Genomic DNA, 16522 nt, shown 5'->3' with positions numbered 1-16522 from the left:
ACCACTATAAAATAATGCTATGTTTTGTTGAATCCAGCTTGAATGTTCAATGCTTGATTGCGTAGCGAATATTCCTTTAGGGTGCATATGCCGTTGCCAAAGCATGTCAGTCGCAGGCTCGCAGCACGGTAAGTCGGTAATTGATATTGTACCATCTTCCAACTACCCCTGCAGAAATTGCTAGGCTCGTGTCGTCATCCGAAGGAAGGACGTACTGAATGGACGGACGGCCAACGACGACGTCCTTCAGATCGTCAAAAGGAGAAAAAAAAAAGGAGAGAAACGATTATTCAATCACGAGTATAGAATCTTGGGTTTGCATGCACAAAACCAGGGGGAAAAACTTATCTAATAGCTCAAACTGTCTCAAAATCTCTATGCTACAACTGAGCTAATCGTTCTCCGCAGGATGGGATAGGATAATCTGTCAAAATGGTTGTTATAGACTGTCGGTTAACGGTAATGGTGTGTACACGATGTGGAAAGGATTTCCTATATCTATGTTCACTGCACGAGGGGCACGAACTATGAACACAACGGTGAGCGACATTTTAGGCGTTGAAGAGCTTGCGGAACGGCCCATCCTTGCGATCTTTGGCGGCCTCTGTCAATGCAAGGAACCTCTTGAAGCCCGTGGTGGCTGCTCCGCGCCCAAGGGCGGCAGCTCGGGCGAGGACGTCCTCTTGGTTCGCCAGTGCTCCCTTCAAGGAGGCCATGCTTGGTGTAATCGAAACAGCTGGAGTTGCCACCGAGGGCACAATCTGGACAGATGCTGTGGCAACTGGTGTCGCCACCGTCGGAGCAACGGCAGGGTGTTTGATGGCGGGGGCTGGTGCAGGGGCGTGTTTGTTGAAGTCCTCCAGGATAGCTTGTTGGTCTGCTTTCTTCAAGCCCTGTGATAGTCAGTAACAGCAGAAGCAAACAGTTGGGTGTCAGATTAGCCTGGGAGGTTGAAGTTGGCATACAAAAGGGGCCGGATTTTAATGTAAAAACCTTGAGGTCAAGTATCCGCTGAAACTCAAGAGGCGTGCCTTCGGGAAGGAGGGCACGGTATGTGTTAGCGACAGAATCAACTGGCGACAAAATGACCTGCATGGAGTTATGCCATCAGTTGATACTACCTGGTGGTAATCATTCAGCAAAGTGCCTTTTCAGCAATCATTATAGTGTCCTCCCCAATTTACCTTAAGTAGAGCTTCGGCTTTACCCATTTCTCGGCTGACAAATTTCGAGTAGCTAGCTGCACCTGTACTCTGCAACACACAATGCAAGGAAGCCGCATATAAGATACATACCATGATAATATATACATATATATATGCTGTAATCCAGCATCAACCACAGATCCGCTGCATTTGCAGCCTATGTACATAAGAATCAGATCATTTTAGCTGAACATGCACAGTTTCCAGCCAGATTTCATTCCAGACTCAATAAGACATGAAACAGAAGAATTAGTCCACTTAGACTGCTAGACAATATAAGACATGCATACAATTGAGATAATATCTGACATAGACAACTGTTCAGATTAAGGTTACCTGTTTTCCAAGAGCTGGGATGTCTAGGAGAATAGTCTTTACTGCTTGGGTGTCCAAAAGCATCTTGGGGGCAAAATGCAAAGCAATGAGATATGTCCGAATGAGTAGTAAATAAAATAAAATTAGCCTGGCATTTAACATGTACCTGCTGTGCACCAGTTTCTGATATATGTTTGCACTTGTATATGTTGAGATAAAACCGAGGCCCAAGAGATGCTGCAAGCTGGATCAGAACAAACAAGTTAACTGACCATGCTGACAGACAATATGTGATAACAAAAGATGAACGATATGTGAGGTTTTAGCAATTACAAAGATGGTGAATACTGAACTTACTTTGTCCAGGAAATACTGGAAGTAGGTAGGTGAAAGCAGGGTACCAAGCACAGGAATACTGCTTGACAGAATAGAGCTGATACCATTCACATATCTGGCACGCAAGAGTGAATCCTATTTAGATATTTCTGTAATTAAAAATGTCAAAGAATGCTTATAAAGCAAATTGGATGTTAGCAGGCTACCATATTATAACAAAATGCTGATAAATGACATTTCAATGTACTATAATTCTGCACCTCCAACCTGTTGAAGTGTATAAGTGAATTGCCTACCTTCTCCCAAAAAGCTTAAGCTTTTGGGTTGAATTGGTTAGTGCATCCACTATAACAGTTTATGTCTTTCTCTCTGGCTAGACGTGAGTGGGTCGTTGAATTGTATATTGCCTACCTTCTCCCAAAAGCTTAAGCTTTTGGGTTAAACTGGTTAGTGTGTCCACTCTAACACAATCAAACTCCACATGAACCCGGTTAGTCCAGCAATCCACCATATGCATTAGTGTATAATATGCAGGCTCTGATAAGATAGTTCCCAATTAGCAGGCCAAAGCAAATCAAATCTGATCTCCTTTCCAGATTCCAGTAGAAAGTGAAAGATATTATCTACATCAAGGTAGACCCAATGTCGGGGGCTCCCACACAAGTAAGGTCTGGGAAGGGATAAACCGAGTCAAGCCTTCCCCCGCAAATGTGGAGAGGCTGCTCCAAACTCGCGACCTGGTGACTTAATGAAACAGCTCTCACCACTGCACCATGTCCGCCCTTCAGACATTAACTACACCACATGGCTTTGGCTCCAGAAAACTGAACCTGATAGGCCTTGGGCGGATTTTGAAATAAAGGTGCACAGATTTGCTTCAGCTCTCTTCGCAACCTGTGTGTTCTATGGTTGGTAATGGGGCAAACACTCTCTTCTGGACAGATAAATGGCTACATAGCCAATCTTTGCTCCAGATTGCTCCTGCTCTAACAAATCGGGTGTCCATGAAAATAAGGAGGCGCAGATCAGTCCAAGCAGCCTTAACAGCCAATGGATGGGTGTCCATGAAAATAAGGAGGTGCAGATCAGTCCAAACACTCTCTGGAAGCCTTCCGGCACAGGTGCTGTTTGAGTTTTTGTTGGTCTGGGATTTACTCCAAGAGGTGCAGCTGCATCCTAATGTTGAGGACCAACATCGGTGGCTGCCATCTTCCTCGGGGCTGTATTCGGCCAGTTCTGCTTATATGCGCTTCCATGGTGGTGCAACAACCTTTGAGCCTGCTAAAAGAATCTGGAAAATTTGCCCCCCCCCCCCCCCCCCCCCCGCGCGTTGCAAGTATTTCATTTGGCTTGCATCTCTCAACCGATGTTGGACGGCTGATCGACTAGCGCGTCATGGCATGGATCACCTAGATAGATGTCCCATGTGTGACCAGCAAGATGAGACAGTGCAACACATGCTGGTGGCTTGTGTCTTTACGAGGGAAGTATGGTTTAGAACGCTAAGCAGGCGGGGACTGCAACATCTTGCTCCCACGTCTGATGCTACAGTGTTCCAGGAATGGTGGAGAGAGGCAGAAAGAAATGTGTCTAAGCATAAGAAAAAAATGTTTCAACTCTATTGTAATTTTAGTAGCTTGGCTGATTTGGAAGCATAGAAATGCGTGTGTTTGACAATGCTTCCCCAAACATCCACGCAATTTTGTTGTCCATCCATGATGAGGCCTTGTTATGGGGCCTTGGTGGGCCGCTGCTCTTAGGCAGGTTTGGCTGTAGCTTGTTTTTTGTTTTTCCTTTTTTTCCTTGGGTGCTTTCTTGGCACCTTTGTACTGGGTCCTTTTTCCTGTCTTTTTAATATATTGATACGTGGTTCTCCCACGTGTTCGAGAAAAAAAATGCATGACATCATTGCTACAATATGACATGTGACAAACTAACATATTATAACATTTCTCATCAAGGATTTGGACTGACATGTATGACCAGTATTCCTTTTGAGCCCAAAGCACACAGAATGAATATCAGCAAAGGATGCAACAGAATAACATAGGCTACCAGTAAAATCTTACTCTGATTGATCACCAACGCTTTCAAGGGTAGCCCATGGAACGCGAGTCATTGCAACCATTTCAGCATCAAATTTGGTTTCAAGTCCGTGAACAAGAGTCATTAGTGCTTTTGTGATCACGGCTGAGAATTCATCCTGCAAGTATTGAGGTATTGAGGCCTTATCTCCAACAGTAATATCAATAAAATATTCACATAAGTTAGGGACAAAAACAAGACTGGCCACCTGAACTTCAGACATGTCCACCTTGTCAGCAAACTGAGGGTTAATCATCTTAGCAACATTCTCAGCTAGCTCACCTGACTGTAAAATTTATAGAGAAAGCTAATGAGTAGTCAGTTTGAGACGAACTCAGTTAACGCATGCATGTCACACAACAAGAAAACATAGCCTGATGCAACAACCAATAAGCTTAAGCACTAAATTCCACAAACTATTGAGCTGCCCATCTCCAGTGCCACCATTGCCAACCCAGCTTCAGGGGAAGGTCTTACCTTGAGGAACTAAATGATTGGTGTCCATTGAAAAATGTGGACTAGTAATATAAATCCGGGTATCCCTGTCCTGGTGTGTGCTTTAGAAGAGTATGTGTGTGTGTGTTTGGGTGTGTGTTTGTGTTCTGTACTTTTGCCCTTTGTGGGTGTTTTTCTTCTCTCTAATATATAAAGATGTACAGTCCTCCTACGCGTTCGAGAAAAAAATATAAATCTGGGTACTTGATTATAGGTCTTATGTTCAGTGGCAGGCCAGGATACACTTAGCCAGGATGCAGGAGTTCTGAAAAGATGAAGATATGCAATGAGATGAATTTAATTTTTATTATTTTGAAGCCCAAAGTGGCATCTTGTGAACTAATCAGTGTTTGGCTGTTTGCAGTGGCATATCTCAAAGAGACTTGTGGTTCACGGTCGCTGCTGGACAGCTGACCGTCTGGCAAAGAAGGGGCTGCCTCACCCTACTCTTTGTCTGTTGTGTATCAGGAGGAGACCCTAAACCATTTGTTAGTATCCTGCGTTTTCTCGCGAGAAGTTTGGTTTCAGATTCTGAAATATGTCCGATTGCAGCACCTTGCTCCTAGCCATGAGACCTCTTCCTTTGAAGATTGATGGGAAGGAGTTGTCGTGGTCCCGGGTGATCCAGCATATAAGGGGCTGTATAAGGGCCTCAATTCTTTGATCATACTTGGAGCTTGGGCCATCTGGAACCACCGCAACGTTGTGTATTCAATGGTGTGCAGCCTTGTTCTAGCATGGTCATCAAGTGGGTCAAGGAGGAGTCTCACCTCTGGTGTAGGGTTGGAGCCAGTGGATTAGCTAGCATCCTTTTCGCTCCAGCGCACTAATCGGTGACCTTTTGTTTTTGGGTTTCCATGGTCATGGGTCTAGCTGTTCATACTATTGTTGTATTTCTAACTATCATCTAGTGTGTGTGGGTTTGTGCGGAATTGTAAGAGGTTTCCCCTTTTTACATCACCTTTTCTTCTTAATATAATGATACGCAGCTCTCTTGCGTTTTCGAAAAAAAAATATAGTAGCACTTGCAAGTGAACTATGTCATACAAATGAAGTGGCACAGGTCTGCAAGTATTCAGTGAAAAACAGATATGCCTCATAATTTGATTACATCACTTTCTGTTAATTTGCTTCTGTCGAGCATGTGATAACTAATCAACAATAAGTCCATATTGTAATCTCACTATATTTCATACTACACCAGTCTACCATAATACTTTAAGAGAAAGTTGACTTACTGTCTGATGACAATATTCAGCAGTGTTGACAATGTAGCATATCATTCTCTCGTCCCTGTCTGAGGTCTGCAGCAATGTAAAAGGAACATAAATTGCTGTCAAATAAATGAGGAAAACAAGGGTGGTTCAACTGTGACCACGTACCCTGATCTGTCCATCAGTGCCAGTGGCAGCTGCAACAATACCAGTTCCACCTTTTGGTAATCTGGCATATAACTTAGCCGCATAGGCCTTGAGTATTCTTTGAAATACCTTGCAAAAATAAAGGTCCGAACAATTATGAGCCCATTCAGAGGCTATACTTTATTGGCTCGTTAAAGTGATGCAAACAAACTACTCAAGAAGCTTATAAGCAGTAAGTAGATAATAAAAGAGAATTGCATGAACAACACACATCAAGGGGCCATTTGTGCTTCTTCATGTTATTATACAATTTAAGTGAATTTTCATGATCTGAGATATTTGTGAGTGTATCCTCATTTGATTTATATCCCTTCCATTTGGTATCTGATAAGATCTTCATATTTGTTTCCAAGCAGACATTGTAGGTTGTAGCCCATACACAGCAAATGAGGAAATGCACATAGAAGGGAAAAGTGCCTACCTGAAATAAGTTGAACAATGTTTGGTTCTTTGTTAATGCGCTGCACCTCTTTAAGCTTTTTCTAATCACCAAGAAAACCTGCATATGTGAAATTGTAAACCAGATTAAGACAGTCTTTTGGTAAATTGCTGAGCACAAAATGATGAGTACCATACAAAACCGAGCGGCACAAACTTTGGAGATCTACGGATCTACAGCCTAACTAGGGTAGGGAAGAGGGGGGGGGGCAGAGCTAGCCACTTATAAAATTTTGGGAAACATTGTATTATCTACCTGCATGCTGCTTGATAGAATGTTCGTCTGACTTCCTTCCTCGATTTCCCATCTTTCTTCCTGGTAGAATAGAAGGATGAGCTCAAGATACAGAGACCTCAAGTACCATGGTTGCAATTTTATTTATGTCGTGTGTACCTGGACAAGTTTTTCTAATTGATCCACTAAAGATTTCTCCTCAAGTTCAATGTATACAGTCATATATGGTTCAAAACAAGAAGATATGATCCCATGAAAGTTGAACTGCAAGGACAATGGGCCAGAGTATAAATATGAATATACAGAACAGGTCATCATAGAAACTTCTGGAAAACTAGTAAGTATGCACTTCACATAGCTGATAGAATCATAGAACACTAACCCCAGCACCAGGAACTGACAAATCTTTCTGCTTATCTTTGTCCTGCCAGTAAGGAGATGCTAGAAGAACTGTAAAATATATAATAAAAAGAAAAAACGGTAAAAACTAAACAACAGATACTTGTCCAACCTCATCACTGGGTGCAGCCAATTTCTTCTCATATTTCTTTCGTATGTCCGAAACAATTTTATTGTGTCCCCCACCCTCATCTTCATCATCACTTGTTGTCTCTTTATTTCTAGCATTTGTAGTTCCACCACTGAATTTCTCTGCCAATTCTTCCTCAAATTCAATGGTTCTCTGGAACGCCTGCATTGCAAGAATCTCAAAATGGTCATTACAGATGTTCCACACGCCAAATGGATGAGTTCACATGCTCAACTCAAACAACCAAACATTTCAGAGATAAAAAAGCTCAACCTGCCGCGTGCGGGGCGGGAGGCAACCCTAGGCATTGTATTAAGAAAACATTCTCACACAGGTCGCGAAAACCCTCGAACCCCTGCCCCACCCATACACATCGGCACCGTAGCCCATGTGAGAACGACCGTGATGGGGTCCGGGCATTAGAACTGTGCTTTGGCGTGGGACAGACGAGGGAGAGGATTTTTTTAACACACAGCCTGAAATCCGCTCCCACGGGGAGTCGAACCCAGAACCTGAGGAAGTGAGAAGTGCTACTCAGACCACTTAACCAAACATTTCAGAGATATCTCTATCACTTCAACAATTGTAATGCAACAACATCATGAAGTACATAAATTCTGTTTGTTCTCTTGAACATTTGCTACTTTCAGAGAATGGAAGATCTGATAGAAATGGGCCTTGAAGCAAAATGAGAATACTAAAAGAATACCTGAAGACCTAGAAGACATAACAGAAAGTAGGCTGTACGATATATCGAATAAGCTACAAAATATAAATCAATGGCACAGCATTGTAAGATAAATCACAAGGAGAATTACCAATAACAAAGTTGCAACATCTGGTTTTTCTTTGAGATTATTAAGGATATCAACAAGCTGGGCCCTGAAAAGAAGAATTTTCACCGGCAAACTGATTGGGAAGGTGGAAGATAAGAATTGACCATAATGTTATAACATAAATTTACAGCTGAGGGAGTAAAGAGATAGGTTAAAGAGTACGAAATCATTCAAAAACAAGTACTGATATAATGCAACAAACAAGAAGCAAAATCAACTGGAAATGCTGTTTAAGTTCTATGCAATCTTAGTTTGGAGCAAGACACTGCAGAACTATTTAAGGTAAAATCAGACCTTGTAATCTTACAGAACTGGATACACAGCAGATAGTCGACATGCCAGGAAGGTGGAAATATTTTCCAGGTGTCTTCATTTGACCTTAGTCGACGTTTAATCCATGCATATCTTCTTTCGGTCTTGTCTAACTTGGCAAGTTCTGATTTTTATAATAACAGTGAACTAGGGGAGTAAGTAAATTGGTACTAAAATTACAACCGGACTGATGTGTAGCATATACAAGGCCAGACCTGCTCCTTCAAAGATCTGCCTATATGAGGTGAGTTCCTTGCTGCAAAAGTTCTTCACTAGTTCTTCCCTTACAGATGGTTCCAATGCATCAACCACCAAACAAGCATCAGATAGCTGCTGCAATAGCATGGAATCTTCTGTTTCCTTCCCAGTTCCTAAGCTGAAAAAGTATAAATTACTGAGACTATTTCACCGCACGAAGTAATAGGCATAGCATAACAACAGCCAACTGAACAAAACATTGAATTGATCTTTTGTGTGTTCGAGAAAAAAATAAAAAGCTGAATTGCTTGATTGTCTTACAATTGACCAGGCACGTAACATGCTCTGTGAGGCTGAATTCCCAAACTGTTTGTTACAAGCAGGGAAGAGTATTTTGTAAACCAAGCTATTTAGGGAACATATATACATTGTTCAGAGGATGCAAAAGACCAGAACCCTCTTTACATCGCCAAGATATTACATTGTTCTAAAAACAGGTCTACCAGGCTTTGTATGGGACTCATCTAGAAGAAACTGATCCCCTACCTGTTACCAGATGATTGCTGCCCTGTAATCAGACTGAAAAGGTTGTACAATCATTACTACGTGTGTGACCTAATAGAAAGATGTTACTTCCACCGTCCTATAATAAGTGCACCCTCTTTACATCGCCAAGATATTATCTTTTTCTACTTTCTCTATTCCCATAGCACAATGATTACATCTTAAAGCACCTTTTATAGGGGTATATATGTAATTTATCACTAACGTTGATTTCTTCACCAAAATCCTAGAGGTGCACTTATTTTTGGGATGGAGGGAGTACTGATTTAGAACTTCAATTACGCATTGTTCCTGGTTCACCTGTTTCGAGCTGATACATGGACTCAAATTGTCCTTTTCTTAGTTTACTGCTCAGGAATTAGACAGAAATTGGCAGTACCCTAATTGGTATTAGCCTGGTATCTTTTCACAATGACAAAAAGGACTAATTGTTATGTACCTTGAAAAATCTGAAAATACATGAGATTTGAGGATTTTCTTGATGTTCTTGAATTTCTCTCTCAATTCTGTTATCTTGGGCACATCTCTATAGGCTTCAAAATGACTGCATAGTTGGTTCACTGCCTGGAACAAAGTTATAAATTTGGTTGGAAATCATGTGCAAAATCATGCAAAATGATCACAACAAGTGTTAAAATGTTCCATCCATTGAAATCAACTCTAGAGCCTATGCAGGTTTATCAGCTAATTAAATTATTCTTACCTCCAGCTGTGCAGATGCTTCTTTATACTGCCGTTTTGATGCCATAACCTGAAGTTGCTCAACAGCCGAAACTGTACATAAGTATGGAGCAACATGATTTAGCTGAGGTTGATGTCCTTTGCTATATCATAACACACAGAGAGGGGGGGGGGGGGGGGGGACAGAATACAGATGGAGAGAAACTAACCAAGCATAGTAAGACGGTGAAGAGCGGTTATTGTAGTTGTTATGTGCCTCTTAGCACAATCCAACTTTTTGATGTCGCGACAGATTTCTTGAACCATAGTTTCACTTTGCTCAGCCTTTGTTTTTATTTCATGTATCTTATGCATTAATTCCTGTTAGTATGAAATATGATTAGAACTTTGTTTTTATTTCACTTGTAATGCGCTATTAAATGCTGCAACAAATTCAGAAACCAGATTGTTTTACTAATCCAGTTATCTGACCAGGCAACAGGCACGATGCTTAATCAACTGATCCAGTTGCTTCATAGTGGGAAATCTTAATAGTGCATAGCAAGTGGAAAAAAAATACCTGAACAGCATTTGTTGCAGCAGCAAGTTCTTCCTTGGCCTTGGTTCCCGAGTTGCTCTGTTAAGTAAAAGAAACTTTCCATTATCCAGTGTAGCATAACCATGATCAAAAGCATAATTTCATATTTTCATTAGGTGCAATTGCATTGACATAGCACTGATCAAAGTATGAGACGTCAGTTTGGTCAGTTCAGTTTAACTGTCCCAAAACAGAGTATACACATTACAAATAGCATCACTGAATGACACAGAACGTGGGACAACAAGGCCAAACCTGCTGTCGGACAGCAGCAAGGATGCTGGCGTCCACTCTGCGAATCTCGCTCTGTATCTTTTGCATCAGCGGCTCCACGCCCGACAACGACGCCTCTGCAGGTCACAGCAAAACCAGAAGGAAATTGGTACCCTAGGAGCTCCGAACAACACACACTGAAACGAGCGCATTGCCGCAGCACAGCATCACGAGCAAAGTCCCCGTGCCAGCGAGGAAACACCGATCCGATTCGAGCGGGAGCGCGCGTACCAGTGGGGAACATCTGGTTGATGTATTCGAGAGCGCTGGACTTGTCCATTTCTCCGGCGAGATCTCCGCCCCGCGCGCCCGCGCTCGGAGGATCTGGCGAGGTCTAGAAGGATCTGGAAGGGGAGGGTGGTGCGGAGGAGCTGATCTGGCGGCGAACGGGCGCCGGGCTTCCCCTCGCGCACGCGAGGGGAGGTGGTGGCGAGAGAGGTGGAATCGCCGGCGGGTACTACTCCCCGTCGTTGGCAGCTCGGCCGTTCAACGGGTGGGCGCGGAGTCCAATAGCCCGCTTCCTATTATGAGAGTTGTAAAAGTTGAAGTGTTCACTTGTTGTGATTACCTGCCGTTGCTTGAGCACATTGTATAGTTATTATTAGAACTTTTGCTAGTAAGGTTCCATTTATATTTGAATATAGAGTATAAAAAGATATGTGTTGTTGGTTAGGTTGATATAAACGTAAGCTCGAAGCTTACAACAAAAATGGTGGAAACTAATACTTTGTACTAGTAGAGAAGATATTTTAGTTGAAGACTCTCGTAGCAATATGATCTTCCAATTTAATAAATTGGATTTTCAATTTGGCGGTGGACCAGTGGTACAAAGTAAATAAAATCATGAATAACTTAGATTTTTTAACTGTCGCCGAGAGGAGAGCATCTCCACCTGAATTTTATTAAATCTAGCATGACAAAGCTATAACCTAACTACGACAGTTGTTATACATATGCCCCGTTTTTCGAGCAATGATCTTGCACAACTTAGTAACTAGTTCATTCATAGTGTTTTTTTATCCAAACAATGATAAGATTGCATGTTACCTAACACAACAAAAACATCAAGCATATAGAATCTCTACTATTATAAAGCATTAGTTTTTATGGTTCAACGGTTCTATCGTCGTCGCTTTTGCAAAAAAAAGTCCCTTATATTCTGTCTTAATGAACTTGTTGTCCCTCCAGATCTAGCCTAGGCCTGCGTTGTCCCCTCCCCCAACCCAACCATGTCGCCATGTGCGTGCCCAACAGTCGAGCTACAGCCTCTCGCCCATGCTTCCTCCACGGCGCCCTCTGTCTGGGTAACGATGTTGTTGTCGCACCCTCTGCCTCCCCCCGCAACTCTGACGCCCCATTCATCGCAGGAGCCTCGCCTGCGCCCCTCGCGGTGCCCTCTACCTGGGTAACACCATTCCCGCGCTCTCTGCCTCCCTCTGACGACCCGTTCATCAGAGGGACGATCGTGTTGCTTAGCGGTGCGCACCATCTGCCTCCCTCCGCGACTCTGGCATCCCATTCTTGTGCCATTTGCCTCATCCACGGCGCCCATTGCTCAGGAGCTCCGGAGACAAGGTGCTGGCAGCCCACGCCCTTTGCCTTCATCCACAGCTCTGACGACCCGTTCATCGGAGGGACGACTGTGCTACTCAGCGCCATCACGCCCTCTGCCTCCCTCCGTGGCTCCGGTGGCTCGTTCCCGTTGCCTCCCTCTGTGGCAGGCGTTGTCCGAGAGCTCCTGGACGAGGTGTTGGCGGCGAGGCATGTTGCCTGGCTCCGTTGTATGTGGTAGGACAACGATGTGACTTCAGCGCCCCGTTCACCTCATCCCCACGCAACAAACCTCTGCCCACCTTCTCGCATCGTCGGCTTTGGATAAGGACGTGCCCGACTTACCGCTCCCCTATTCGCGCGCAATGAGGACGTGACAGCCGCAACCTCATCCTCCGTGCAACAAACTCCATCCTCTGTGTGACAGCCGCGACCTCATCCTCACGCAACAAACATCCGTCCGCCTCTCAGGCCGTCGGCTTTGGATAAGGACGTGTTCGGTTTACCACTTCCCCATTCACCCGCAATGAGGATGTGCATGGATAACAAGGTTGAAAGGGAATTAGGCTTACACCTATTTTCTAAATGATTTTGGTGGTTGAATTGCCCAACACAAATAATTGGACTAACTAGTTTGCTCTAGTCTATAAGTTCTACAGGTGCCAAAGGTTCACAATAAGCCAATAAAAAGACCAAGAAAAGGGTTCAACAAAAAGAGCAAGGGGTAACCGAAGTGCTCCCTGGTCTGGCACACCGGACTGTCCGGTGTGCCACCGGACAGTGTCCGGTGCACCAGGGAACTCAAAGCTGAACTCAACACCTTCGGGAATTCTCAGAGGCGCTCCGCTATAATTCACCGGACTGCCCGGTGTACCACCGGACAGTGTCTGGTGCCCCAAGGAAGAGCGGCTCTGAACTCGCCAGCTTCGGGAATCCGCTCCGATATAATTCACCGGACATGTCCGGTGCACACCGGATTGTCCGGTGAGCCAGCGGAGCAACGACTACTTCGCGCGCAACGGTCGACTGCAACGCATTAAATGCGCGTCTGCGCGCGCAGAGGACAGAGCACGCGCGGGTGGCACACCGAACAGTCTACAGGACTTGTGAAAGTCGCCTAGAGGGGGGTGAATAGGGCGAAACTGAAATTTACAAACTTAAACACAAACTACAAGCAGGGTTAGCGTTAGAAATATAATCGAGTCCGAGAGAAGGTGCAAAACAAATCGCAAGCGAATAAAGAGTGTGACACGCGGATTTGTTTTACCGAGGTTCGGTTCTTGCAAACCTACTCCCCATTGAGGTGGTCACAAAGACCGGGTCTCTTCCAACCCTTTCCCTCTCTCAAACAGTCCCTCAGACCGAGTGAGCTTCTTCTTCTCAAACAAATGGAACACGAAGTTCCCGCAAGGACCACCACACGATTGGTGTCTCTTGCCTCAATTACAAGTGAGTTTGATCTCAAGAAAGAATGAGAAAGAAAAGGAAGCGATCCAAGCGCAAGAGCTCAAATGAACACAACAAATCACTCTCTGTAATCACTAAAGCTTTGTGTGGAGTTGGGAGAGGATTTGATCTCTTTGGTGTGCCTTGTATTGAATGTTAGCTCTTGTAATGTAGTTGGAAGGTGGGAAACTTGGATGTCTTGAATGTGGGGGTGGTTGGGGGTATTTATAGCTCCAACCACCAAACTAGCCGTTTGGTGGAGGCTGCTGTCGCATGGCGCACCGGACAGTCCGGTGCGCCAGCCACGTCACCAGGTCGTTGGGTTCCGACCGTTGGAGCTCTGACATGTGGGCCAGCCTGGCTGTCCGGTGTGCCACCCACGTGTGCTCTGTCCTCTGCGCGCGCAAGCGCGCATTTAATGCGTTGCAGTCGACCGTTGCACGCGAAGTAGCCGTTGCTCCACTGGCTCACCGGACAGTCCGGTGTGCACCGGACATGTCCGGTGAATTATAGCGGAGCGGATTCCCGAAGCTAGCGAGTTCAGAGCCGCTCTTCCTTGGAGCACCGGACACTGTCCGGTGGTGCACCGGACAGTCCGGTGAATTATAGCGAAGCGCCTCTGAGAATTCCTGAAGGTGTTGAGTTCATCTTGGAGTTCCCTGGTGCACCGGACACTGTCCGGTGGTGCACCGGACAGTCCGGTGCGCCAGACCAGGGCACACTTCGGTTGTCCCTTGCTCACATTGTTGAACCCTTTTCTTGGTCATTTTATTGGCTTATTGTGAACCTTTGGCGCCTGTAGAACTTATAGACTAGAGCAAACTAGTTAGTCCAATTATTTGTGTTGGGCAATTCAACCACCAAAATCATTTAGGAAATAGGTGTAAGCCTAATTCCCTTTCAATCTCCCCCTTTTTGGTGATTGATGCCAACACAAACCAAAGCAAATATAGAAGTGCATAATTGAACTAGTTTGCATAATTGTAAGTGCAAAGGTTGCTTAGAATTTGAGCCAATAGAAATTCTCATAGGATATGCATGGATTGTTTCTTTCTTTAACATTTTGGACCACGCTTGCACCACATGTTTTGTTTTTGCAAATTCTTTTGTAAATCCTTTTCAATGTCTTTTTGCAATATAGTCAAAGGTAAATGAATAAGATTTTAAGAAGCATTTTCAAGATTTGAAATTTTCTCCCCCTGTTTAAAATGCTTTTCCTTTGACTAAACAAAACTCCTCCTTAATGAAATCCTCCTCTTAGTGTTCAAGAGGGTTTTGATGTTGATTTTGAAGAGGGTATATCAATTTGAAATCATATCACACATAAGATACCAATTTGAAAATACTTCTTTAAAACCAAATTGAAAGACTAAAATTTTTGAAATTGGTGGTGGTGCGGTCCTTTTGCTTTGGGCTCATGCTCTCTCCCCCTTTGGCATAAATCGCCAAAAACGGATTCATTAGAGCCCTTTCGAACTACTTTCTCTCCTTTGGCAAATAAAACATATGAGTGAAGATTATACCAAAGACGGAGAGATGCTCGGAGGGACGGCGAAGGATGAGTTACGGAGTGGAAGCCTTTGTCTTCGCTGAAGACTCCAATTCCCTTTCAATACACCTATGACTTGCTTTGAAATTCTCTTGAAAACACATTAGTCATAGCACATGAAAGAGATATGATCAAAGGTATATTTATGAGCTATGTATGCAAGACATCAAAAGAAATTCCTAGAATCAAGGATATTTAGCTCAGGCCTAAGTTTGTTAAAGGTTTGTTCATCTAATGGCTTGGTAAAGATATCGGCTAATTGATCTTTAGTGTTAATATATGCAATCTCGATATCTCCCTTTTGTTGGTGATCCCTTAGAAAATGATACTGAATGACTATGTGTTTAGTGCGACTATGCTCAACGGGATTATCCGCCATGCGGATTGCACTCTCATTATCACATAGAAGAGGAACTTTGGTTAATTTGTAACCATAGTCCCTAAGGGTTTGCCTCATCCAAAGCAATTGCGCGCAACAATGGCCTGCGGCAATGTATTCGGCTTCAGCGGTAGAAAGAGCTACGGAATTTTGCTTCTTTGAAGCCCAAGACACCAAGGATCTTCCCAAGAACTGGCAAGTCCCTGATGTGCTCTTTCTATTAATTTTACAACCCGCCCAATCGGCATCGGAATAACCAATTAAGTCAAATGTGGATCCCCGAGGATACCAAAGCCCAAACTTAGGAGTATGAACTAAATATCTCAAGATTTGTTTTACGGCCGTAAGGTGAGCTTCCTTAGGGTCGGCTTGGAATCTTGCACACATGCATACGAAAAGCATAATATCCGGTCGAGATGCACTTAAGTAGAGTAAAGAGCCTATCATCGACCGATATACCTTTTGATCTACGGATTTACCTTCCGTGTCGAGGTCGAGATGCCAATTGGTTCCCATGGGTGTCTTGATGGGCTTGGCATCCTTCATCCCAAACTTGTTTAGAATGTCTTGAGTATACTTCGTTTGGCTAATGAAGGTGCCCTCTTGGAGTTGCTTCACTTGAAATCCTAAGAAATACTTCAACTCCCCCATCATAGACATCTCGAATTTTTGTGTCATGATCCTACTAAATTCTTCACATGTGTTAGTAGACCCAAATATGATATCATCAACATAAATTTGGCATACAAACAAATCTTTGTCAAGAGTTTTGGTAAAGAGTGTAGGATCGGCCTTTCCGACTTTGAATCCATTAGTGATAAGGAAATCTCTAAGGCATTCATACCATGCTCTTGGGGCTTGCTTGAGCCCATAAAGCGCCTTAGAGAGATTATACACATGGTTAGGATACTCACTATCTTCAAAGCCGGGAGGTTGCTCAACATAGACCTCTTCCTTGATTGGTCCATTGAGGAAGGCACTCTTCACGTCCATTTGATAAAGCTTGAAGCCATGGTAAGTAGCATAGGCCAATAAAATACGAATTGACTCAAGCCTAGCTACGGGTGCATAGGTTTCACCGAAATTCAAACCTTCGA

At 43.8% G+C, this 16522-nt stretch overlaps 1 protein-coding gene across 1 annotated transcript; it reads right to left on the bottom strand.

Annotated features, from left to right (window-relative positions):
* Positions 1-335: 335 nt before the first annotated feature.
* On the bottom strand, positions 336-10984 carry LOC100501884 (uncharacterized). Its single transcript, NM_001196523.1, has 24 exons — positions 10732-10984; positions 10483-10577; positions 10210-10266; positions 9860-10010; positions 9673-9743; positions 9409-9533; positions 8423-8583; positions 8190-8331; positions 7878-7941; positions 7042-7221; positions 6913-6954; positions 6690-6794; positions 6552-6611; positions 6279-6356; positions 5819-5926; positions 5675-5740; positions 4150-4227; positions 3926-4059; positions 1878-1971; positions 1687-1764; positions 1542-1604; positions 1185-1253; positions 994-1089; positions 336-893 (listed from the first exon to the last, which is right to left on the bottom strand). The coding sequence occupies exons 1-24, from the start codon at positions 10778-10780 to the stop codon at positions 552-554; spliced, it is 2508 nt and encodes an 835-aa protein (NP_001183452.1). The 5' UTR covers positions 10781-10984; the 3' UTR covers positions 336-551.
* Positions 10985-16522: the final 5538 nt, after the last annotated feature.

This window comes from Zea mays, chromosome 3 (genome assembly GCF_902167145.1).
Source record: "Zea mays cultivar B73 chromosome 3, Zm-B73-REFERENCE-NAM-5.0, whole genome shotgun sequence".
Classification (NCBI taxonomy): domain Eukaryota; kingdom Viridiplantae; phylum Streptophyta; class Magnoliopsida; order Poales; family Poaceae; genus Zea; species Zea mays.
This window is presented reverse-complemented; position numbering and strand designations above follow the sequence as displayed.

Coding starts and splice junctions, on each gene's coding strand:
- LOC100501884 (NM_001196523.1), bottom strand. CDS start 10,780: ATGGACAAGTCCAGCGCTCTCGAATACATCAACCAGATGTTCCCCACT. Junction 7,942..8,189: donor CAGTTCTGTAAGATTACAAG/GTCTGATTTTAC, acceptor TCTTCTTTTCAG/GGCCCAGCTTGTTGATATCC. Junction 5,741..5,818: donor GCACTGATGGACAGATCAGG/GTACGTGGTCAC, acceptor ACATTGCTGCAG/ACCTCAGACAGGGACGAGAG.